This window comes from Papaver somniferum, chromosome 8 (genome assembly GCF_003573695.1).
Source record: "Papaver somniferum cultivar HN1 chromosome 8, ASM357369v1, whole genome shotgun sequence".
NCBI classification, from domain to species: Eukaryota; Viridiplantae; Streptophyta; class Magnoliopsida; order Ranunculales; family Papaveraceae; genus Papaver; species Papaver somniferum.
In genome coordinates this window covers 161,778,257-161,804,859 of record NC_039365.1, presented here as the reverse complement: position 1 = coordinate 161,804,859, position 26,603 = coordinate 161,778,257, and the positions used below count along the sequence as shown (strand labels likewise).

General features: G+C 36.1%; 2 protein-coding genes across 2 annotated transcripts; both read right to left on the bottom strand.

The window, feature by feature from the left end:
• Window positions 1-6,347: 6,347 nt before the first annotated feature.
• LOC113303764 (GDSL esterase/lipase At5g55050-like) lies at window positions 6,348-8,386 on the bottom strand. Its single transcript, XM_026552841.1, has 5 exons — window positions 7,730-8,386; window positions 7,494-7,636; window positions 7,138-7,365; window positions 6,765-7,014; window positions 6,348-6,665 (listed from the first exon to the last, which is right to left on the bottom strand). The coding sequence occupies exons 1-5, from the start codon at window positions 7,980-7,982 to the stop codon at window positions 6,445-6,447; spliced, it is 1,095 nt and encodes a 364-aa protein (XP_026408626.1). The 5' UTR covers window positions 7,983-8,386; the 3' UTR covers window positions 6,348-6,444.
• Window positions 8,387-13,969: 5,583 nt separating this feature from the next.
• LOC113304690 (GDSL esterase/lipase At5g55050-like) lies at window positions 13,970-15,942 on the bottom strand. Its single transcript, XM_026553832.1, has 5 exons — window positions 15,586-15,942; window positions 15,330-15,475; window positions 14,972-15,184; window positions 14,614-14,863; window positions 13,970-14,504 (listed from the first exon to the last, which is right to left on the bottom strand). The coding sequence occupies exons 1-5, from the start codon at window positions 15,836-15,838 to the stop codon at window positions 14,284-14,286; spliced, it is 1,083 nt and encodes a 360-aa protein (XP_026409617.1). The 5' UTR covers window positions 15,839-15,942; the 3' UTR covers window positions 13,970-14,283.
• Between the last annotated feature and the right edge of the window lie 10,661 nt (window positions 15,943-26,603).

The window sequence follows — 26,603 nt, the reverse complement described above, 5'->3', positions numbered from 1 at the left end:
AAGGGTTCATAGGTCATTCAAAGAAGAAGCTAGTTTCTCCTACACTCGACAGTGATGATGAAGATGAACGTGAAAACGATCTAGAGAAGAATTGGATTGAAGAACGACGTTTAAAAACTGGTCACAACCCTTACAGTTCTTTACCCGAATATAAGCTAAAAGCTGATAATCCCAACTTCTCTGGAAATTTTCGTATTGAAGAACTAACTGATTGGTTCTTTGAGGTAGAAGATTTTTTTGCATTTATGGAAGTCCCTGAAGATTCTAAGGTCAAACTTGTGACTTACAAACTCAAAGGAGGAGCTGCAGCCTGGTGGGATAAGATCTGTGATGATCGAAGAAACGCTAACAAACCGAAAATACGTACTTGGACACGTATGAAAACTTTGATCAGGGATAAGTTCTTACCTAGAGACTTTATGCAGCAACTTTTCATCAAATTGCAGAACATTCAGCAGGGGGCACGCACTGTTGAAGAATATGTGTCCGATTTTTATAATTTGGTGGAACGAAATCAACTCAAAGAATCTGAAGAACAGTTAGTTGCAAGATTCATTGAGGGGCTGAATAGATTAATACAAAATGGTATGACTCATTCAGTTTTTACTATGGTCGAAGCGGTGCAGCAAAGCTATTAAGATAGAAAATCGCCTTCTTCGTTCTTCTAGGACTTATCCATCCAGACAAGGGCGTTATCAAAATAATTCCAGGGGTACCAATTCATCTCAAAACTTTTCTCCAGATACTGTTTTGACTATTCCCAGGCCTCCTTATGTTGATGTTAGCCATTCACATCGACAACCTAGCCATATTGTGCCTTATACTCCACCTCTGGCTACACCTATCTTAGCCAATCCAGTTGATCTTCAGCCGGGTCAGCAGTCTCACTCTCTGCAACCAACTCCTCATACTACAGGGAATCGGTTTCATAACAGGCAACAATAATTTCCACCGCAACAGAGAACTACTAATACTTATGCAAAATTTCGTGGAGATAAGTGCAATAAATGCCAGCAATCGGGGCACACGTCTAGTGAATTCAATGCTTTGATTGGTGAACCTCAGTTCATTAATGAAGTCACTGGTGCGCTTAATGAGTTCGAAGATGAAGACTCACCTAGTGATGACGATGAGTTTGTTGGGATGATTCGTCCATTATTTCTTACTCAACAATGCAAGTCTCAGAGACACGGTATCTTTAAATCCAGATGTTATATTGGGAGTAAAATCTGCAAGATGATAATTGATAGTGGCAGTGTGGATAATTATATTGCTGATCACGTAGTTAAGAATCTTGAACTACCAGTAACTTCTCATCCAGAACCTTACACTGTAGGATGGGTTAATGCCTCTAGCACACAAAAGATTACTCTTCAGTGTTATGTGTCATTCTCTTTTGAGGGTTATGAAGACACAGTTCTATGTGATGTCATTAATATGACGGCAACCCATCTTTTTCTTGGCATACCTTGGCAATACGATCTTCACGCGGTTCACAATGGATTCGAGAATACTTACACTTTTGTTCATAATGGGAAAACCAAGGTTCTTAGTCCATCCAATTCCACTTCAAACTCTTGTGCGCAGACTGATGCTGTCGTAGCCACTGTTATTCGTTCTTTGCACCCACAACATTCTTTACATTCCCATGAAGATTCTAAGACTATGATTGAGTTTCCTGCAAAGGTGAAGCACTTATTATTTCAATATAATGTTTTATTTCCAGATGAACTACCAACTGCATTACCTCCTTTACGGAATATTCAACACTGCATCGATTTTATTCCTGGAGCCTCTTTACCAAACCAAGAACACTATCGCTTGAGTCCTGCTGAGCATGAGATATTACAGGGACAGGTAAATGATTTGCTTACAAAGGGTTTGATACGACCTAGCAACAGTCCTTGGGCCAGTCCTGCCTTCTTGGTTAGTAAAATAGACAATGGATGGAGGATGTGTATCGATTGCAGAGCATTAAATCGCATCACCATTCCTTATAGATTTCCGATCCCGCGTATTGATGATATGATTGATTTACTGTCGGGCTCTATTATTTTTACTAAGTTGGATTTACGCAGTGGTTACCACCAAATACGCATTCGAGGTGGAGATGAGTGGAAAACAACATTCAAGACACGTGAAGGTTTATATGAATGGTTGGTCATGCCATTTGGGTTATCTAATGCACCTATTACTTTTATGCGACTTATGAATCAGGTTCTCCAACCCTTTCTCAGTAAATTTGTTATTGTCTATTTTGATGACATACTAATTTTTAGTCGCAGTGAGCCAGAACACCTCCAACATCTTTCACAAGTGTTTCAAGTTCTTGCTGCCAACTCTTTATATGTTAATTTGAAGAAGTGTACCTTCATGGCTTCTTCAGTAACATTTTTGGGATATGTGATTTCTACTGATGGTATTCATGTCAATCCTTCTAAAGTTCAAGCAATTGAAGATTGGCCAGTTCCTACTTCTATTCGTGATGTTCGTAGTTTTCATGGTTTGGCTTCTTTCTATCGAAGATTTGTGAAGAACTTTAGCTCTATTTCTGCACCTTTGACTGACTGTCTCAAGAAGGAGAAGTTTGAGTGGACGGAAGCAATGGATAAAAGCTTTATTCTTCTTAAAGAAAAGCTTTGTACGACACCAATTCTTGCACTTCCGAATTTCAACAAGCCTTTTGAAATAGATTGTGATGCATCTGTTGTTGGTATTGGTGCAGTATTATCACAGGAGGGTCATCCAATTGCATATTACAGTGAGAAGAATTCAGATGCACAAAAGAAATGGTCTACATATGAATTAGAGTTATTGGCTCTTGTTCAATATCTTAAGCAGTGGCATACTTATCTTATACATAGGGAATTTTTTGTCAACACTGACAACCATGCTTTGAAGTTTTTGAATACTTCTGCTAAAGTTAACAGAATGCATGATCGATGGCTTTCCACACTCAACAAATACACTTTCTCCATGAGACATAAAAGTGGAAAATTGAATCAAGTTGATGATGCCTTAAGTAGAAGAAGTCATATATTAACAACAATTCGTAATGAGAGTTATGCATTTGACTATATCAAAGACATTTATCCAGAAGATGAAGATTTTGGCAAACTATGGGATCAATGCAGTTCTCAAACTCATGGGGTTGATGATTTTCTTATACAAGAAGTTTTTCTTTTTAAAGGGAATCGATTATGTATTCCTCAAGGGTCTTTACGTTTACATCTTATGCGAGAATTACATGGCAGTGGTCTTGGTGGTCATTTTGGGAGAGATAAAACCATTGCCCTGATTGAAGAAAGATATTTCTGGCCATCTTTGAAACGTGATGTACAAAAGTTCGTACAAAAATGCATGGTCTGTCAGAGAGCAAAGGGTACAATTCAAAATACCGGGTTGTATACTCCTTTACCAGTTCCTGATGCACCTTGGGTTGATATAAGTATGGATTTTATACTTGGTTTACCTCGTACTGCTAGAGGTAATGATTCTGTTATGGTCGTAGTTGATCGTTACTCTAAAATGGCTCACTCGTAGCTTGTAAGAAATCAACTGACGCTTCTAATGTTGTTTCTTTGTTCTTTAAAGAAGTAGTAAGATTGCATGGGGTTCCAAAGTCTATCACTTCTGACAGAGATACAAAATTTTTGAGTTATTTCTGGAAAAGTTTATGGATGCGCTTAGGCACAGTTTTACAATTCAGCACAACTTCACATCCGCAAACTGATGGACAGACTGAGGTTGTTAATAGATCACTTGGGAATTTGATTAGAGCTAAGTGCCTGGATAATAGTAAGCAGTGGGATGTGTTATTGCCACATATGGAATTCGCTTTCAACACTTCTGTGAATCGTTCTACTGGGAAAACTCCATTTGAGATTGTGTACTCTAAAGTACCTAATCATACTCTTGATTTGGTAGCCTTACCCACCACACAGTGTACAAACACTGCATCCGACTCTTTTGTAGACAAAGCAACTGAATTACATAATGAAGTAAAATCTAAACTGGAGAAGTCCAATTCTAAATATAAAGAGGATGCTGATAAACACAAGAGGTTTAAAACCTTCAAGGAAGGGGAGCTCGTGATGATACATCTAAGAAAAGAGAGATTTCCAGTGGGTACTTATAACAAAACCAAGATGAAGAAATATGGTCCTTTCAAGGTTTTAAAGAAGATCAATGATAATGATTATGTTATTGATCTACCGAATGATTGGAATATCTCCAACACATTTAATGTTCAAGAGATTTTTACGTTTCATGGTGACAATGAACTTCTGGTTTGTTTGGACAACTCGAGGACGAGCTTTACTCTAGAAGGGGTACTGATGCAGGGCATACTACAATTCCAGAAGATTCCGCTTAGAGGTTTGGCTTCCATGGTTTCCTAGTTTCAGGCTTTCTTATTTTTAGGATTCTTTTAGATTTCCTTTTAGTTTTCTGTTTCCTAGTTTAGTTATTCTTCAAGCCTATATAAAGGCTAGATTAAGTCTTGTAAGAGATATCTATTACTCAATCAAATTATTAAACACAAAACTTATCTTTCTCTTCTTGCTTGAATTCTCTTCTCTTCTTGCTTATAGCAATCTAGTATTGCTTTCTTTTACCTTGTTCCACATTAGCCCAACCACAACTCATGTGTGTGGAGGGTTTAAGGAGACCTGATTGGTCGACAGGGAATAGGGGTTTGTCGAGCAACATGGGGTGTGGCCACTTGCAAGTGGCGCCGACTGGCCTATGGCATGGCCACTTCTCCCTTTGTTGCTGCTCCTATTCTGTGGCTCCTTTTATTCTTTGTTTTATAATTTTGGTAGGATTTTGCACTTACTAATCAGTGGCGGATTAATTTCCTAGTTCTCCTAGGCTTAATTTCGACAGGCTAGGTCTTTAATACTGTGCAGGGCGCAAAACCCTAATTTTTGCAAATTAGTCAGGGTAATATCTGAATCTTGTGAATTATCACAAAATTGATTGGATTATATCTGTTGACACAGAGTTCTTTATGCTTATTGCCAGAGAGCAGTATGCTTTCCGATTGAAAACTTTTATGCAAGGACCTTAACCTTGATACTTGGAAATTCGTGCTACTCTACTGCGAGTGAACACAAATTGTCATGCCATATCAATATTAAGGGTTCAGCCGGGGAACATAGCACAGAAAAGCATTCAAAGAACTTATATTAACTGAATAATACATGCAAGGTGCCAAAATTTACAGAATATCTGGGATTGTTGCTACATGCACCATTCTGGATAAATCTCATCTGAATATATTGAGTTGCTCAATAAATGCGTTAGTGAAGAGGTTGAACACTCGCCACTTTTACATGGATCTGTCTCTTTGCGGAATGATGGTTTATTAAATGCGAGGTTTTACAATTTTAACCCTGAACTAAAAACCACCATCAACACCAACCAAACCCAATACTTATTGGGTTTTAGAAAATGCACCCATGTCGAACCTACTCGTGAACGGGTTGGGTGTCCACCCGCCAAATTGCGGGTGTGTTGGGTTGGGTTGGCGGATTTGGGTTCATATGCTCACTACTCATCACTACTAGTGGTTAGGGGTGAGCATTTGGCCCGTAATCCGCGGATTTAACCGGGACCAACCGTTCATTTATGGATGAATGTCCAGACCATTCGTTAATGGGTTGGATGCGAATGGAATTTTTGAAATCCAGCGGATAATGGATCGGGCCCGGATGCAACTTTGAAAATCCGTTGGACATCCATATCCGTTAAATTAAGGGCATTTGTATAGTTCTAGAAAATACTATGGATCATTTAGGAATTTTTTAGATGTTTGCTTGGGGTGTTGTACATGGCATTTTTATATTTGAATACATGTATATGATATCTAGATTTTAGAAGGAGTCATTTGCGTTAGCTTTATTTTCTTTACTATAAATTTTAACTAAAACAAATCCATTGGATTATCCGCATCCAATCCGTCCATCCGTGCATCCATTGGATGCACATCCGTTGGATACGGATTGGATGCGGATGCCAAATTTGAAATTCGTACTGCAATGGGTTGAATGCGGATGTGGCGAAAACCGGCCCATGCTCACCCCTGATAGTGGACGCCTTTACTTTGTATGGGCTTTAGCTAAAGACGGCCCAGATTTTGATTACACCACAGATGCACGGTGCAAAAACTAACCAATCTACAAAGAGTGTCGAATTGTCACAATTTTGGAACGTGCAACAATGCTTAGGCTTTCTGTAATTTAGTTGATGTTTCATCGTAATATATATAGGCTTCTGCTAGTATCACAATTATCGCTCACTTATAAATCAGTTCAAGTCTCACAACACAACACATCAATACATTCTTTCTGTGTCCATGTAAACTTTATTCTTTCTTTTCATCAGTATGTAAATTGATCACATTATGAGTAATGAACTACATTTCTTAGTAGTCAATTCCATTTATACTTCCAATAACTGCTTCAAGTTCGCAGGGTACACATACTTTTCTGAACCCATAAAGAATTCATTCATAATTATTTTAGCAGCGGCTTCAGTTGGATGGTATAGATCCCAAAATATATGGTCTCTTCTATTCTTACAGTACACTGCAACCGGTAAGCATGGGACTTTTGCTCTGAAATTCCCCGCTCCGCAACAAGCAGATTTTATCTCGGTGAACCCTGTTATAGATTGAAAATATTTCCCAAGTATTAGGATTTGCGCCACATGATATTTGAGCTTGATTTGGCCAAAAATAAAGGTTAATAGAATAGCATTACCATAAAGAGCGGGTTGGTGCAGGAAATCGGCCATGATATCGTGAGTGTTTATCAAGGAATAGTGAATGTCTGTAAGCTCTTCTTTGAGTTCTTGCAAGAGTGATTTAACAGCTTTGTTGTACTCAACAGACCAGTGATTTGCTTGCTCATTGCACTCCCCTTTAGGATTATCGCTCCTTAGTTTTGGACAACACCCTATCAAACCGAGTCCAACCACGGCAAATTTGCGTGCACCAAGATTGTAAATTGTCTGCTTACGCGATGAACACAAAGAAAAGTGATTTAGGAACCGAGAGAGGAAAAGTAATGAACACACACACACACAAAAAAAAAAAAACTGAGGAAGGAAAAATGGAAGTTTTTATATGCGTACCTTCAACTTGCTTTTCAATATAACTATCAAAGAGTTTATGAACTGGTCACCAGCTGGTTCATTTCCAACAGCTTGAACTTTGCCAAGAATGTCGTTGCTACCAATTGCAATAAGAAACACAGATTTTGCCAAGTATGTTTGTCCTTCAACGGTTCCTAATTGTTGCATGAGCTCTCCGTGCACTGTTTTAAAATATGCTATCTGTTCGTTGAGTGAGATGGATTGTTTCTGCTCAAAAAATGTGTGCAAATTCCGAAATTAGTATACTAGCGCACGGGATACACGATTTTCTTTTTTTAGCCAGACACACACATATATATGTCCGGAGAGATGGATAAATATACTGTGTTGCTTACAAATAATTTAGTTGTTTCATTGAAGATTCCGGCTCCGCCTGATGCAAAATTGATTCCACCCTGATCGAGCAACACCTTGACCTTGTTCGAAGCTGATTTAATGGAGAGATACGGCAGCGAAGAGGGTAGTCCTAAATTCTCAGCTGTCCAAATTAAGAGGGCACCAAGATTTAGTAAGGGACACAAATGTTTTAGCAAATTTAAAGTAACTAAAGTACATTTTGGTGACTACTTACATAAGAAATCAGCAGCATTCTTTCCATTGCTATACCTTCCAGTTGCTTTCCGATTTGGATAATCGACACCATTATGAGGAAAATTAGATTTAAGAATGGAAAGCTCTAAGTGATTATTGTTACCAACATCAACGAGCGAGTCTCCAAATACAATAACAGCCGGAACATGGCCAATTCCTTCAGTAATAATCGTGTTGAAGTTGAATATGAAGAAGATAATACAGAACGAGAGAAAAAAGTTGTAATAAGCCATTTCGCAATCAGTTATTGAAGCTCAATCAAAACTCACTATCTCCCTTGGACTCTCACTATCTTCTATCTGTGTGCTTCATGATTGCATATATATATATATAGATACATATGTGGGAGTTGAATTATTAGGGGCATGGAATGATTTGCTGAAGCTAACAATTTGAGTGTATGTGAAAGCCGAAAATGTGGCAACTACGAGTAAAAAGATAAGTCAACAATTATGAGAGGATAAGTGTGAACTCCAGTTGCATTGGCGAGCAGTGATTAATTTAGAATCTTGTCTCTTTCAGTTCTTTCCTTCCCCATTAATGGTGACAGCACGTACGTGTCCATGCCCTATTGTATGTGTATGTATACATCCACCGACTGATCTGGTTTCTGAGGGACACCGGGATGACAATTCTCTGCCAGAGGTTGAGAGGTTAAGCCCGTTCTGGTAGATTTTTCTAGAAATATCTGCCTGCCAAGATAAGACCTCTTTTCTGTGGTGGTGAGTGTCCCTGGAAGAGTTTTTTTCTTTTTCTTTTTTACATTTTATCTCAAAATAAGTGATTTTTTTTTAAAGCACTTTATTTGTTATATGTGCTATGTTTTGAAACAAATCCTTATTAAGAATCAGTGTTGGTACAATTTTTTCTCAAAAAAACGTACAAAAATTTGATAATCGATTTTATTATATGACTGCTTTATCATTTATATATGTCTCTCTCCTCCCTCTATGTTTAACCGTATTTCTTTTTTCAAAAACTATCTAAAAATTCTTTTTTATCTTTTATATTTCTTCATCTCCAAATTTAGATCTAATTGGATATGATACGAGATATCAAAATTTTCGAGTAGATTTTGGGTTTTTTTATTAGTATTTCATGTTTTCAATTAAAAAAATCAATTTTTTTTTGTGATTTTAGGTTTTAGGATTTATCTTTTTATTTTATTATGGATATATGGCTATTCATGTCATGTAGTTGTATTTATATTGACCACCAGTGTGATTTCCCATAGCCTTCGGGCGTTTTAATTGTAATCCGATGATGCATTCTAAGTATATCCTCGAAGACAATCGATTTTGATATGCCGATGATCAATATTCAATCAAACAAGATTAATGGATTCTGGAATTGGTTATGGTAATGATGTTAATTTAGTGCAAATTATCCTTTTTATGAAGGATTTTCTCTTAATGAAGAAGAATGATTTTCCAAATGGTGGATGCAGAATCAAAACACCATCGCTCCAACTACATCGATTACTTCTATGATCAAAAATTATGTTTTATATTACAATTATTAAGTTATTGTAATATTTTGCTTTTGTACATTTATGTTGTATCCATCCGATATACTTGAATTATCTTGTTCATCACTTTCGATTAATATAATCTAAAAAGGTATTTCCTCTGCTTTTCTTCGAAAAAAAGAAAAGAAAAATATAATCATTTTCATCTTCGTTGTATATATCATTTTGAAAGATTTCTTAAAGTATAACATTTACGGACACCTGTGTTTTAGTCCGTGCTCGTTAAAAAGGAAGGAATCTGAGTAAATGGAGCAAATTTGATACCACTATGGGTACACAAAAGATACACTTTCCCCTAAAATCTACTTATACTAAACACTCCTTCGTCTAAAAGTAGTGATTAAGCTGTTGGCATAAACCGCCTAAGCATTTTCTAATTTTTTATTGTTTTAATGTGGATCCTAAGGTTGCATTACGGTCCAATCCATATACCCAAAAAATTCCAAAGAAAGTATATTTATGGAAATTGAAAATTCTGGATGCTACAAAACTGTGATGATAAATTATTATTAGTGTATAAAACATCGTATTTTGTGCCCAAATAATGAAATGTGAATTAAAAAAATATATAAATCGAGTCCAAATTTGTGCACCCTGTAAAAAATTGGGTGCACGTTTTGGCCTTTCTCATTGGTCTATAAAATTTCTAAAACCACCTCTTGTTTAATTCTTTACCATTTCGCTGTAGTTTCCTAATTTTATTTTCTGTTTTCATAAGAAATACTAAACTATGAAACTTAATTTAAATCTGCATCAATATTTTCATGGTATTAACATTTTGGCAATTAACTTTTCTTTACATAATTACTAAATCATGGCTACGATTTTGACCAAAAAAAATTCTGAAAATAAAATATATTAGGACTCTTAGCTCTCTGTTTTAATCAAAAATTTGAAGACATCATTTATTTTAGAGTCCCGTGTTTTCAAATGTTAAAGGAATTTATCGTCTGCGATTCCAAATAGTCATCTAAGGAGTTTTCTGGAACTGACAAGTACATCAGTTAACCATAATCCGCCAAAAACAAACCGAACCGAATCGGCCGGGAACCGGACCGAATCGATCGAAGTAGTTAATGATTAGCAGTTGTTCTCAAATCATAAGGACCGAGTAGTTCCAGTTCCGAATATGGAAGGATTAATAATCATACGGAACCGTACCGTGTGCATCCTTGTCAACATCTAATAGAAGAATCGGTAATTCAACCATCAAAAATTGGATGACAAATGAAAATTTTAAGTATTTACCAAATTATATTCGAAGAGATACTATTTACTTTTTTCAATTAGAATAACTAATCAAATTAGCAAAAGAGAAACCATTCCAAGAATTCAGGTAAGATATTGAACTTTTTTTTAAAGTATTTGGTTTCATACAATAAATTAGGAATCTCTTTTCAGGAGCTTAATAATTTTGATCAGCTTAGGAGATCAAATTTGAAGTGGTTATTTAAATTAACTTTCTCTAAGGATAAACCTTTTGAATGGATGGAAGATTAGATACAATTGATATTCATACAATTTGTTGTTTAGGCATATTAGATGTTGATGATGCCAATCCAATGGGCTTTAGCTAGAAATGACCCAGATTATAATTACATAATAGATGTACGGTACAAAACAAACCCTTTTTCTCCTAAAAGAAACATCTTTGATTTCATTATTATGGTAAAATTAATTGAATACATCCATTCAAAATATATCGGATATGATAATAATGAAAATGAAATAAATCTTGTTTCATAGATGAACTGATATTTGGAATATGACATGAAAAATAATAATCAGATGTTGGAGTTTATCATCTTCATTAAGAGTAAAATGTCCTTGAAGAGAGTAATCTTCTCGGTTCATTGATATCACGATCACTTCTTGTAGCCATAGATCTTGAAAGAGTTGAAGAACCACTAACCCTTCCTATAAATCGATCAAGGTAGTACTGAAAATAAAAATGAAATCACTTATATGAGAACATCTAATTGGCATATATAAGCCACTAAAGATGAAATCAATCGAGGATTAAATAAAACATTATTTACAAACCCTGATATTTTCCTTAAAAGGTATTATAGTTTATTTTAGATTTTAGATAACAGTTACATGCAAATAAGAGACTAATTAACAGTACCTACCTCCTCAGTAGATTCGAGCAAGTTTAGGGGATTTTTTTCTCGAAAAGAGCATAACTCTTGCATATTAATTAATATATTAATTGGATCAGTGCTACCAGAACTGTTATAAAGAAGAATGTTACAATTAAAAGAGTTACATAGTGGTCGGGAAGCGACTGGAATCTAATCGTAATAACTAAGTTTCATAACCTCCACCAAAAGACATGGATCGATGAACAGTCCATTTCAACTAACAACACCGTCGTAAACATCGAGAAAGGTTGTTGCTAACAAGATTTAACCTTTGAGCTTATCGGAATTTGATCACAGAATTTTAGAGTTTCCACTACCACTACGACCTAATTAAACTTAACAATTGACTGATCTCTTTTAATTAACGGCGCTGCTGCAAACATCGGGGGGAATACGGTTTGATTTTCACCACCATTATCATTTTGAAAAGAAAGTAGACCTATTTTTTCATGTATTTTCTTGTTGTTTCTTCGTTGTTTTTGATGTTGGTGTTGGTTATATCGTGTCTTTTGTGAGAAAGTGTGAAGTAGATTGGAGAAGAAGCCCCATGATACTCACTGACATTATCAAAACTAGGGCTGCACATGGGCGGGTATGGGCGGGTATAAGATGAAACCAACCTCGCACCCACAGACTGCGGGTTTTTTTTTTTCAAAACCAACCCCGCACCCACAAACAGCGGGCGGGTTTTGTTACCCGCCCGCTGCGGGTTGGGCGGGTATGGGTTTAAACCCGATTAGACCCGCTTTATAATTCAATACTCATTCACACACACATGTTTTACTTAAGTTCACAGATGAAGATTAAGTGCTGAATTTGTTTATTTTTCGATTGTTGTCGATTTTTGGTCAAGATTCGAATTTGTTGTTGTCGATTTCTGGTGAAGATTTCTGGTAATTGTCGTTCGTAGGTGAAGAAGAAGAACTGAGGAGGAAGAAGAGGAGAGGCCGAACAGAGACAAGAGTGTAGAAAGGGAATGAGGGTTATCAGTAATCATATCTACTAGTATTAGGGTTTCATTATGGACGGTTAGGATCAGTTTTATCTAATGGTATATAATCTGCGGGTTTTTTGGGCGGGTATGGGTGGGTAGTAGCTTAAACCAACCTCGCACCCACAAATAACGGTTCTTTTTTTCCATAACCAACCCCGCACCCACAACGGGCGGGTATGGACTAAAAATCCACGGATTTAGCGGGTACGGGCAGGTTTGGGTTTGGTGGGTGGGTCTTGTGCAGCCCTAATCAAAACTAACAAAATCCTTACTACTGCTGAAAGTAATCCCAAAAGAACAATGCAAATCTTTAAAAGTAAAAATATTTGTTGGTGCATCACTCAAGCAGTTTTTAATCTAGCAGCATCACAACCAATTATTAAAAAATATGAATGACATTTAATCATTCATTTAATTTATACAACTTTTTTTACTTACTAAATGTTTTAGGAAATATCGTCACAACCATCCATAATGTTTTAGTTGTGATGATGTTAGATCAAAACTGCTCAAACAGTACACGAGCAAAATGTTTTCGAGTAAAAACAACCAAGTTATCTAAACAAAAGACCATAAATAGCCTTAAAAGAGTACGGAATCAATAGAGTCTTCTTATAGAGGTGGGAGATGAAGCTATTCTTGTAAATCTGCTTCCTTTGGAGCAGATCTGAGCTGAAGACGACTTAAGTAACTAGGATTTTCAGTTCAAGTTTTCAAAAAAGTTGGCCCTAAAGTGTTGGAACCGTAACAATGAAACTGTAAACATTATATGAATCTGGTTGTACTGAAAATAATCAACTAATTGAAAACTGCAACTTGACACATGAGGGCAGAGCCACCTGCTCAGCAAATTTTCTTTAACACATTAATCCGCGGGTACTCCTCAAGAACGAGAGATGCTATACCCCATCAGCGAAGATGTGTCCAAGATAGAACTTCCCGATATAGACTGTATAAGCACAATACAATCTACCCAACTTCGAACTCAGCAGCAAGGATTAAGAAGGAAGATAAACAACCACTGTTGCGAAAAATCAAAGTGAGAAGATGGAGAAACGAAGAAGAAAACGTAGCCGCGTCTAGCACACTTAAAAAAGAGAAATTCGATTTTGTATTTATAAGACAAAGTTGTTTCGAAATCAAGCTAGGTTTTGGTTTCCTTATAAAATACGTTTTATTTCTTGTAAAATAAATCAAAACTAAAAAGGAATTCCCCCTTTAATAAAATATTGAATAAAATATTTTTGGAATTAATTTCTTAAAGAAAAACTTGCCAAAAATAAATTCAAGTAGTCACGGGACTTGATGCACGGTATAGGCGCAATGTGGTACTAAAGGTTATATAGTAAAATTCCTCTTTAGTTGTCCATAATATGAGACTAAAGAATCATTTCATTCATTCATAAAATGAGTAAGTATCCTTAGATCCTTAGGTCATTAGATCGAACCACACAAATTTTTTTTAATTAAAACTCACTTTCTCGGATATAAAGTTGGGTCCAAGATTATCTAGGTTGAAGATAATGAATAAAGAAGAAACTAGATTATTTTCAGTTCAGTAATCAGATGATGTTTCATAGTAAAATACGCTTTCACAATTATCAATCACCTATAAATCAGTCTCGACTCCCGACTCTGAGTCTCATAACACAACACATAAATACATTCTTTATCTCTCTCTCTATATATTATTTTAAATTTGGACAACCGAGGAATCAAACCTTTAACATGTAACTTGAGAGTTCGACCCCACAATTGCCACCGTGGCTATTTCAGGTTGGTTCTCCATACAAACTTTATTCTTTCTTTTCATAACATGTAAAATGATCACGTATTGAATTACATTTTCTTTTAGTAGTCAATTCCATTTATATCTCCAGTAATTGCTTCACATTCACAGGGTAGACGTACTTTTCTGTACCCAAAAAGAATTCATTCATAATTATTTTGGCAGCCGCTTCTGTTGGATGGTATAGATCCCAAAATATATGGCCTCTTCTATTCTTACAGTACGCTGTTATTGGTAGGCATGGAACTTGTGCTCTAAATTTCCCCCCTCCACAACATGCGGATTTTACCTCAGTGAACCCTGTTATGGATTGAAAACATTATCAAGTATTAGGATTGTGCCTCATAACTGAATATATGAGCTATATATTTAAGCTTGATTTGGCGAAAAATAAATAGAATGACATTACCATAATGAGCTGGTTGTTGTAAGAAATCAACCATGATATCGTAAGTGTTTATTAAGGAATAGTGAATATCTGTAAGCTCTTCTTTGAGTTCTTGCAAGAGTGATTTAACAGCTTTGTTGTACTGAACAGACCAGTAATTTGCTCGCTCATTGCACTCCCCCTTAGGGTTATCGCTCCTTAGTTTTGGACAACAACCTATCAGACCGAGTCCAACCACGGCAAATTTGCGTGCACCAAGATTGTAAATTGTCTGTGTAGATAGATGCACAAAAACAAACGTGACTTGGGATAAAAGATGACGAACAGACAAGAAAAAAAAGAACCGAGCAAGGAAAGCTGGAAGTTTTTATATACGTACCTTCAACTTGCTTTTCAGTATAACCATCAACGAGTTTATGAACTGATGATCACCAAGTTGGAATTTGTCAAGAATGTCGTTGCTACCAATTACAATAAGAAACACAGATTTTGCCAAGTATGTTTGTGCTTGAACGGTTCCTAATTGTTGCATGAGCTCTCCATGCACTGTTCTAAAATTTGCTATCTGTTCATTGAGTGAGATGGATTGTTTCTGCTCCAAAAATGTTAGAATCTGAAATTAGTGCTAGCGCGCGAGATACAGTAACATTTTCTAAGCAAAAATACACATATATGATCCTGTACATGTACACATATGCCTAAAGAGATGATAAATAATGATACTGTACGTTGCTTACAAAAAGTTTGTTTAATGTTTCATTGAAGATTCCGGCTCCGCCTGATGCAAAATTGATTCCACCCTGATCGAGCAACACCTTGACCTTGTTCGAAGCTGATTTAATGGAGAGATACGGTGGCGATGTCGCTAATCCTAAATTCTCAGCTGTCCACATTAAGAGCCAAAATTTTATTAATGACACATATATAACCCAAACTTCATTTTAGCTTTTCAAACAGTGACTACTTTCATTTGTTTTCGTCAGTTGTACTTACCAAAGAAATCAGCAGCATTCTTTCCATTGCTATACCTTCCAGTTGCTTTCCGATTTGGATAATCGACACCATTATAAGCATAGTTAGATTTAAGAATGGAAAACTCTAAGTGATTATTGTTACCCACATCAACAAGCGAGTCTCCAAATACAATAACAGCTGGAGCATGCCCAATTCCTTCAGTAACAATCGTATTGAAGTTGAATATGAAGAAGATAATACAGAAATAGAGAAGAGAGTTGTAATAAGCCATTTCTCAATCAGTTATTGAAGCCTCACTCTCTTCTGTATGTGGTTCGTTATTGCATATATGCGCCTCTCTTTATATACACGGATCCGTGGAAGTTGAATTATGAGAGTGATTTGCTGAAGCTAAGAATTTGAGTGTATGTGAACGACGAATGTCTGGCAAAGATAAGTCAACAATTGTGAGAGAACAAGTGTGATAAGTCAAAGATAAGAATAATCGACATTTTGTAGTTTAAAGGTTATTTAAAGGTTACTAGCATTTGGTTCTTAACTCTTAACACTAACAGTTGACCCTAGTAAACTACAAAGACCGTTTAGAATCTCACTCTCGATGGCTATCAAAAATGTAACGTTGGAAAAGGATAAAATAAACTCAGCACTTGCACATTTTGTTGCTCGCAAGTGTGGCATGGAGGATTCTGGACTCTCTGATAGGACATTCACCCTAACTTGCCAGCACCACTGATTGATGTTAAAGTAGCTGCCGGTACGACATTATTTTTAACTTAAAGTAAGCCGGCCGTTGAACTTTCTTTTTTTTTTTTTGCTTGAGATAGAATGTACACACAGAAAAGGAGAAACATGATCTTGAGTGGACCAACTCAGAGAGAAATATCGTCCATCCATTCAATGGCTTATGGCTCAAATAGCAGTCTCCTTAAGTTCAGTGGGTCCAAGATATATGTACTTCATTTCTGTTGGCGATATTTCAAGCTTTACATATTCTTCTGAGATGAGACTATATGGCTACGGCCTACATCTGACTTCAGAGAGTGGACATTAGAAAAATGTCAAGATAAAGTTCAAAACTTGGAAGCAACTTCGAGAAGACTAACAAGTAACAAGACAATTAAATTATTTTTTGTCCTCTACACGGTTTGGACGTCGACGCAACTTTGAATTCCGATCGCTTCCTGTAAAAATGATTCTCCCAGAACGTTGACTGTCTCCTCTCCTCCTGATTATAAAATCCAATCACGTTTCTTGTTAGGCGCGCGATATGACAGATGCGGAGGAGACTCCAAACTGTATTGTTCGTCTAGTCCATTTTTTTTTGTTTTTTTTTTTTTGATTTAAAAAGGGTAAATTTTATTATGAAAAAACAATAGACATTCATAGAGAACATGGTGGCCACTGTGACAAAATACAAAACCAAGAAGCGGACATGGAGCCTGATCAAAAACTTAAGAAGCAAACTTAAGAAGTAAAACAAATTACATGATAACATCGTGTCAGTTACGTGGAATCATCTCTAAAGAAATATTTTTAAATACTCCATTTTTCAAAAGCCAGTTGAAAAGCAACATTTTAGCATCATCAATCATCCTTTCCAAAGAATGATAGATCCCTTGAAATTTTTTTATGTTCCTTTCAAGCCAAACATTCCACCAAATAGCAAAGGAATGAGCTTCCAAATTTTCCATTTTGTAGCTGTCCTCTTCTTCTTCTTCTTCTTCTTCTTCTTCTGTTTCCATTCCCACAGAGTGTTTTTGACACAATCATTAGACACCCATTGCAGATTGAAACAATCCAGAAAGAACTGCCATATTTTTCTTGTGGTATCACAATGAAGAAAGATATGGTCATTTGACTCAGGAGCTTTCTTGCATAGTAAACACCCATTCACCATTATAGTGTTCTTCAGTTTATCCAGTATAGGAGCAGCATTGTAAAAGAGAGACCAGATGAAAAAAGACACTTTCACATGAACTTTATGATTCCTAAAAATTTGTATGGAAAAGGAGTTCCTTGAGAAGTATCCAAAGAAGAATAACAATCTGAGACAGTGAAAGTGTCATCATTTCTCCATCTTCTGACATCATCACCAACAAATAAAGAATTTGGTTCTGGGACTAAATTCAGTAGCTGCATCAGCTCATTTAACTCAAACTCTTCCAACTCTCTTGATAAATTTAAATTCCAGGTCTTAATATCATTGTAAGAAGAAACTACTTCAGAGATAGTAAACTCCTTGCTTCTGCATATTCTGAAGATATTAGGGAAAAGAAACCTTAAAGCTACCCCATTGCACCACACATCTTTTCAAACACAGACATTTGTTGCCACTGCTAACTTGAATGACTGTGCTTGAAGTAACAGTTTCTTTGCTCTTTAAAATCTCTTCCCATAAACTTTTGTTAACAGGCTTGTTTTGAGAATTAGGAAAAAAAATCCAAAGGATCGCCATCAAATTTCTAATTAACCACCTTCTTCCAAAGTGTATCTTTTTAATTTCCATATCTCCAAATCCACTTAGCATGAAGTGCTTTGTTCATAATGCTGAGTTTGTTGATACCTACACCACCATTCTCTTTTGAAGTATTAAATCTATCCCAACCAACCCATCCTTTTTCTTGACTGTTTTAGAACCACCCCAAATGAATTGTCTCATAATCCTCTCCATTTCCTTTTCCACATATTTTGGTAACTGAAAAAGAGAAAGATAATATATCGAAAGACTAGACAGAACAGTGTTAACTAAGATGATTCTACCACTTTTAGAAATATACTTTCTCTTCCAGCTACTTAACTTCTTCTGAAATTTTTGAAGAATAGTTTCCCAATCAGAAGAAGCCTTGACTTACTACCCAATGGAATTCCCAAATAATTTATAGGAAACTAACACAAGAACATCCAAATAAATCAGCACAAGCTCTTGCATTTTGAGTCTCCTCCACAAGCACCACAACACTTTTCTTAAAATTTACTCTAAGCCCAGAAATAAGCTCAAAAGCAAATAAAATATTTTTCATATTTGAAATCTGTTCAGTGCTATCATCAATGAACATTATGAGATCATCAGCAAACTGTAGGTGATTAATTACAGTACCTAGAATAGCAGGTTTGAAACCAATGATAAGATCCAGGCAACTTTTTTGATCATAAGAGAAAGAACTTCAGCAACAATAATGAACAAAAATGGTGAAATAGGGTCCCCTGCCTGACCCCTTACCACTTCTAAATAAACTTGAAGCTTCGTCTTGTCCATATTACTGGCAACTTTTCAAGGGATTTCAAGTCCAAGAAATTTCAAATCCAACATTTCAAATTCCAATGGTATTGGACTATGGGAAACTGTTGATGTAAATATTACTTTTGTTTCAAAATTCCAATAGTTTAACCCAATCTGAACTGTCAATTGAGAACCTGTGACTAGCACAGTGGAGTTTCATCCATCTCTCAATAGGGGAGACCCGGGATCAATTCCCGTTTTACGCATAAAATGTGCAGTTATAATATAGTTGGGGTTTAGGTGGGCCGGGCTGGGCTTAACCAGAGGGTAAGGCCCAACTTTCACTGATCAAAAAAAATAAAAAAATATGAACTGTCAATTGTCAATTAATTACTATTCCTATGTTGACAGCCGACTAATCATTTCTCACCTAAATGTTAGATGTTCACGCGGCTCTGAATCATAAGGGCCTAAAATAGACTCTAAAATAGCAGTGTCCAACCTATTTTTGACCTTGTTCTTCACTATTCACCCCTACGTCCCATCCCATCATTGAAAATCGGTCGACAAGAAGTTTGGTAGTTTCTTGAACGCGTACAAACAGAACTGTACACTTGCTTATGATCTATCTCTTTTCGGTGAAGGATGGAGTGTATTCAGAAGGTAGAGGTAAAAGTATCACATATGCCCAAGTCAGCCAACATGGAATAGATTCAAATACAACAAAAACTGTAATTGGTGACTTTTACCTGTTGTAAGAATACTACAGTGTAACTGAGGTGTAAAATTTATCTTTTGTTTTTGTATTGTTTGTTATAGTTTATTGTAACAGTCTCTTGTGTTCTCTGTCAGGTTATAAATAGCCGTCTGTTGTAACTGCTTCAGTTAATTCAAAACTCTTTTAGGTTTCTCTCTCTTATAGTTTCTTTCATGGTATCATCCATTTTTTCATCATTTCAGATTCAAAATTTTCGATCCACTTTCACTCATTTTCCTGTTAAGCTTAAGAGATCTAAAACATATCCATAATGGCGATCGATAAGATACACTTTTTGATTCCCTTGTGAATCAACAAAAAAATTCAAATCAATCTCAAAACTCAAAGCCTTTAAACTCGGCTTTGAAGTCTCAAATCCATCTACAATTGCCTAATCTTTCTAATTTCATCTCTGTTAAACTTGAAGCAGATGGATCCAACTATCTTTGGAGAAATCAGTTTGAATCTATTTTGATTACCATTGATCTATATGATTATGTTGATGGATCTATTGAGGAACTAGTTCATTTTATCAAAATTGATGGAGAGAAGGCTTTATATCCTTGTTGATGGTGAATTTTCGACAAAGGTCAAAATCGTAAAATCATGATACTGCATGTTTCTGACCCGGCTTCAGGGACGCATGTGAAGATTCATATTTTATGATCCATGAACCGTTTCACAATCTCTGATCGAGTTCCTCTCAGAGCCATGATGAATACGATTCTCAAAAGGCCTCCCACTAGCTGAGCGTTCGATGCTGCGCATTTCATCATGACCTCTATGTAGAAGAATGATTGGGAATTCCTCCTACATAATTTTTTGTTGAGAGGGCAAAACGCCTTCAGGACGTCGGCGATACTCGTTGTTCCCTGACTGCATAGAGAGGTGTATAGATTCAGGCGGCCCTCCTACATAATCGTTTGTTGAGGGGGCTAAATGCCTTCAGGGCATTAACAACGCTGCACGTTATTCCCTGACTATACATCTTTTAGAACGAGTATGATGCTTCACTATCTCTTATCTTGATTCTACAATAGATTAATTCTATCATGACATTCGCCGCTGAATTTTTAGAAAATAATCTATTATATCTTATTACTCCGTTCCATTTATCCCCGGCTGACCCGATGGATTAGTAATAGGTAACCAATTCATCTCATTGCCCCGTTCCTTGAATTCCCCAGCTGGATTCATGGATTGGTAGTGGATGCACAATTCATGATTATTGCTCAATTTCATGAATCATTCTCCGCTGAATTTCATGAATTAGTAATACTACTCAACAATCGGGCATCTAGACTATCACCGAGTAAGCCCCAATAAAATGGTGCAAGAGTACTCAACAATGATGCACGAACGAGCACTCAAATACACGAACGAGCATTCGAAAATATGGACAAACGAGGAATTCTACACAAAACAGGAGAGATAAAATAATAATAAAAAATAAAAAAGAGGCGCCTAGGGACCGGGCCCACCGGCCGGCCGGTCATGCCGCTGTGGTTGGTCCCCCACGCCTCTTCTTTTTATTTTTCTTATTTTATTTATTTTCATGAACTCATGAAATTCCTTCATTCAAGCAACTTTCCTTGTTTGAGCAAAACTCACGATTTCTCCATATTTTCACGGTTTCATGAAAAATAATAAAATAAGGAAAGGTGTTGCGGGACCGGACTACCTAGCCGGCCGACCATGCCCTAGCCGTGGCCGTACCCACACCTTGCAATCCCTTGTTTTCATAATTATTATTTCCCTCATCTCATGAAACTCCTCCGTTTGAGAAAAAATCATGGTTTCTTCATATTTTCTCAAATATTGCTCAAACCATGAAAAGGACAAAAAGTCAAATGGTGACATGATCGACTAGGATACTCACGCTAAATAATAAAATATTATTATTTTCCAAATTGTGATCAAACGGGCAAAGTTCTACTTGCTTATTCGAGCAAAATCAAAAATTTCAGTCAAAGATCGAACTCTTCTGAAAATCCAAGATATTGCTCAAACATACACCAGAAAGTGCCAAAAATCTCAGGATTGAGACACGAACATTGTGACGACACGGGCATAATTCTTTGACCGACCAAGGCTGGCCCTAAGGCTTGCAAGGAGACGGTCCCAGACATTCTTATAATTTTGACCTAATTTGCTCAATTGCTCATATTGGCTGCAAACTCTTGCCAACCAACTTGGAATTTGCTCAATCGACCATCATTCGGTCCCACACAACCAAGGTCCGGTTCCATGCCTTCTTGGTCGGTCCCTCACTTCTCTATAAATTAGGTTTTATTACCTAATGCTCAGACGAGCACTATATTAATAAATGATGAAACCGGCATTTAATCATCATTCTTTCACCAACTGGTCAACTCAGGACCCTGGTGCACGCTCACTCGAGAAATCGGGCACCACATGGTCGTCCATTATCCCATGTGGTCGGTCCCTCCCTCACAAATGACCTGTTTTCAGTAATTCATCAATCGACGAATAATTGATCAAAAATTAGGGTTTCGAACAAACGCTCCACAAAATCATCATTCTGAGCAAGTTCAAACGCTAATAATTTTATGTTGATCCAGTAATCAACATCCGGATTAATTACATAATATTTGGTAGGCTACCAATATTTTAATTAATATTTTATTGGGTCGCGTTACCAATAATTCGTCGAATTGAGCAATACTTGCTCAGTTGCTCGAATATTGATCCAACTATCAATAATTCATCGAATTGAGTAGTACTTGCTCAGTTGCTCGAATATTGATCCCATTATTAATATTCAGTAATTTATCTATATTCAATAATTCGTCGAATTGATCAATACTTGCTCAGTTGCTCGAATATTGATTCGACTATCAATATTCAGTAATTCATCGAATCGAGCAATACTTGCTCGGTCACTCGAATGTTGATCCTATTATCAATATTCAGTAATTCGTGAGCAATATTTTCTCAGTTGCTCGAATATTGAACTAACTATCAATATTCCGCCGAATATTGATTAACTCAATATTTAAAAATTCATCGAATTTACAATATTTTCTCAGACGAGCAATATCTAAGAACTGTACGTCTAACATGTTCAATCCATGAATCATTGAGCATTCGTCACTCATGCTCGATTCAAAAAAACTTAGACTTTAATAAGTCAGCCACTACTAATCAAATACACGTTTTCTTTGCAGACTCCACGTTCGTGAGACATCAATCACGTCACATGGAGGGATATTACTTAGGGTTTTGGTCTGGCGGCCTACGACACGTGTGTTCATACACGATGAAAAATGTGAGTAAGTCGTGCAAACGGTTGAAGGAGTTAGCAAAGTAGTGGGTGGAGAGTTAACCAAGTCTTTGCACGACATGAAACTGGTTTTACCACGATATCCCACTTTCCCACTCTTTCACTCAAGAAACCGTCACACTTACAAGGATCAATGTGTTTACTACTCTGACAATATAAATAAGTCTCTAGATCCACGATTGAACAAGAACACTTTTTCGGGAAATAACTCTCAGAAATTCCATCAATCAACCAGAACTTATTCGAAATTAACAGTTCATAAATTTGCAGAAACCTTCAGTACATCCACAATCCTTGATCATCATTGATCTCACACAATTCTCAGCTTCTCTCCTACAGACCAACCCATCTCCCACTTTGTGACCGTACTGACTCTGGAACGGACATTGACTTGGTTTAGGTCGGAATCCTACAGATTGATCTCTCGATCTGCAATCCTGAGTATTATACTTGGCGCTAATATAACAGGTTTGTGATGTCCTATCTTAATTTCTTTCCATCATAATTTCCTATTGGTGGGAGAAGGAAATGGTGGAGACGACGCAGAAAGAGATAAAGTATTTTCGATGGTTTCAAAATGATGTGATAGAAGTACATATATGTCAAGGGTACAATAGTCACTTTGATGTATAATCTTATCTGTCTGTTTCACCCAACACAATAATATATTCGTCTATTACAACCATATTTTATGGGTTCTTAGACATTTCACCCATTTTCTGTTATTTATTTAGTAAAATTTTATATCAGGTCGTTAAATTGCCTGTCAGTTTTGTGGAATTAACAAGTATATTGGTTAACCAAAAGCAGCCAAAACCGAATTCACCTGAGCCGGCTCAGAACCGGACCCAAATGAACTAGTTAATGGTTAGAAGTTGTTCTCAGTTCATAAGAACCAATTATCTCCGGTTCCAGTTACGATAGGCTTAATAACTGTATGGAGCCATACCGTGTGCAAACTTCTCGACATCTAATAGACGAATCGGTTATTCAACCATAAAAAATTAGATAACAATTGAAAATTCAAGAATTTACCAAAGTATATTGGAAGAGAGATTATTATTTTTTTCAATCACAATAATTAATCAGACTAGCAAAAGATAAACCCTCTCTATTACGAAATATTTTATGCTTGATTATTAATTTGATTTCATCAATTCAGGTAAGATATTTAACTTTATTCAGGGATTTGTTCTCGTCCAATATATTAGGAATCTCTTTTCAGGAGCTTAATAATTTTGATCATTTTAGGAGATTAAAATTTGAAGTGGTTAGTTAAATTAATTTTCTTTAAGGATAAACCTGTTGAACGGAAGGCAAATTAGATATAAATGATATTCCCACGGTTCACCATCTAGGCATATTAGATGTGGATGTGCCAATCCATTGAGTTGTATCCACAACTCAAATGATTATGATTACATCATAAATTATGGTACCAAAACAAACCATTTTTATTTTTTTGAAAGAAACATGTTTGATTTCATTAATATATAAAAATTGAATACATCTGCTCCAAATATATCAGAGATGAGAACATTGAAAAATTACATGTTCTTATTTCATAGATAAACTGATATTTGAAAAATGACATGTAAATATAGTCAGCCATTGGAGTTTATCATCTTCATTAAGAGTATAATGTCCCAGAAGAGTTTATCATCTTCAGTAATCTTCCTGGTTCATTGCTATCAAGATCACTTCTTGTAACGATCGATATTTAAAGAGTTATAGATCCACATCCACTTCCTGTAATTCGATGAATGTAATACTAAAAATAAAAATGTGTCTATAAGAAACATCTAATTGGCATATATAAGTCATTTGAGATGAAATCAATCGAGGATGAAATAAAATATTATCCAAAAACCCTAACAATCACCTTAATAGGTATTATGATTTATTTTAGATAATAATTACATGCATATAAGAGACATTAATTAACATTACCTAGATCTACTCAGTAAATCCGAGCAAATCTAGTGTTTTTTTTCTTCCAAAAGGGGAATATACATACATACACATATATATATATATTCGGATTAGTGCTACTGGTAGTTTGCTACTGTTATAAAGAAGGCGATTAAAATTAAAAGAGTTACATAGTGGTCAGGAAGCGACCGAAATCTGATTGTAATAATTTTTATAACCTCTACCAGATCGATGAAAAATACATTTCAATCAACAACGACATCATAAAAAACAAAAGGTTTTTGCCAACACGAATTAGCCTTGAGCTTATCGAAATTTAACCAGAGAGTCTTGGAGTTTGAACTACCACTACGGCCAAATTAAACTAAACCACTGAATGGTCTCATTTAATTAACAACACCTCTGCAAACAACATGTTAGAGCGATTAGATTATCACCACCATTATCAAGATTTATTCCTTTTGAAAAGATAGGAGACCCGTTTTCTTCTTGTTTTTGTTGTTGTTTCTTCGGTATCTTTGATGTTGGTATTGGCTTTGTTGTGTCTTTGGTGAGGAAGTGTGAAGTAGATTGGAGAAGAAACCCCATGATACTCACTGACATTATCAAAACTAGAGAAATCCTTACCACTGCTGAAAATAATCCCAAAAGGATAATACAAAGCTTTAAAAAGAAAAATATTTGCTCGCGCGTTATTTAAGCATTTTTTGGTTAAGCAGCACCACAACCAATCATTAGAAAATATAAACGACATTTTACTCATTCACTTAATCTGTACAATTGTATTACTTTAAGTGTTTTAGTAAATATCATCACAATCATCCATATGTGTAATGGTTAGTTGTGATGCTGCTAGATCAAAAATGTTCACGTGCAAAATATTTCCCTTTAAAAACAACCAACTTATCTAGAACAAAGGAGTAACCTAACAAGAGTAGGAAATCAATAGAAAAGACTTATAGAGGTGGGAGATGAACTACCTATCCCACTTAGATCTGCTGCAACGGAGTAAATCTAACCTGAAAACGAGTTAAGCAACTAAAGCCTACAACATGGTTTTTAAATGCGTAGGTTTCGCTTCAAATTTTTTCAGAAACGCTCCGACTCGTACTTATAAAGCGTTTAGAATGAGAAGCATATAGTCAGTGATTTTGACCAAAGTCAGAAGCGCAAAATGGTCAAACAGAGTAAGTCTAAGCTTAAAACGAGTTAAGCATCTAGGGTCTGCAGCATGATTTTTAAAAGCTCGCTTCAAAAAAAAATTCAGAAACGCTCTGACTCGTACCTATAAAGCGTTTGGAGTGACAAGCATATAGTCAATGATTTTGGCCAAAGTCAGACGCGCAAAATGGTCAAACCTCAATAAATAATGCTTCTAAAAATTAAAAAAGGATAGTGGAATCCGAACCAACCACCTTGTGCGTGGTATGTGAGTATTCAACCATTGTTCTACATGGTTATCTGTGATAATATATGACTATATTTTATATTTATAAATATTTACGTACCTATTTATAACATTTCAAATCTTATATTTTACAATTCATCGCCAACTATGAGTCGCCGCTTCACGATTCTAACTGCGCATCACTTCTCAAAAATAGAAAACAAGTCACGCTCTGCTTCACGCTTCCAATACCTTGGTGGGTTGTTTTCCCTTTTATAGAAGAGAGAGAAAGTTTTCAAAAAGGTTGGGCCTAAAGTTAGGCCCAAAGTTATCCGGGTTGAAGATACTAATAAGGGAAAATTAGGCTAAGGCCCAACCCATGGGTAACCCACAATATGAGGCCCTTAATTTAAAAAAGTTTAAATCTAGGCCCCGA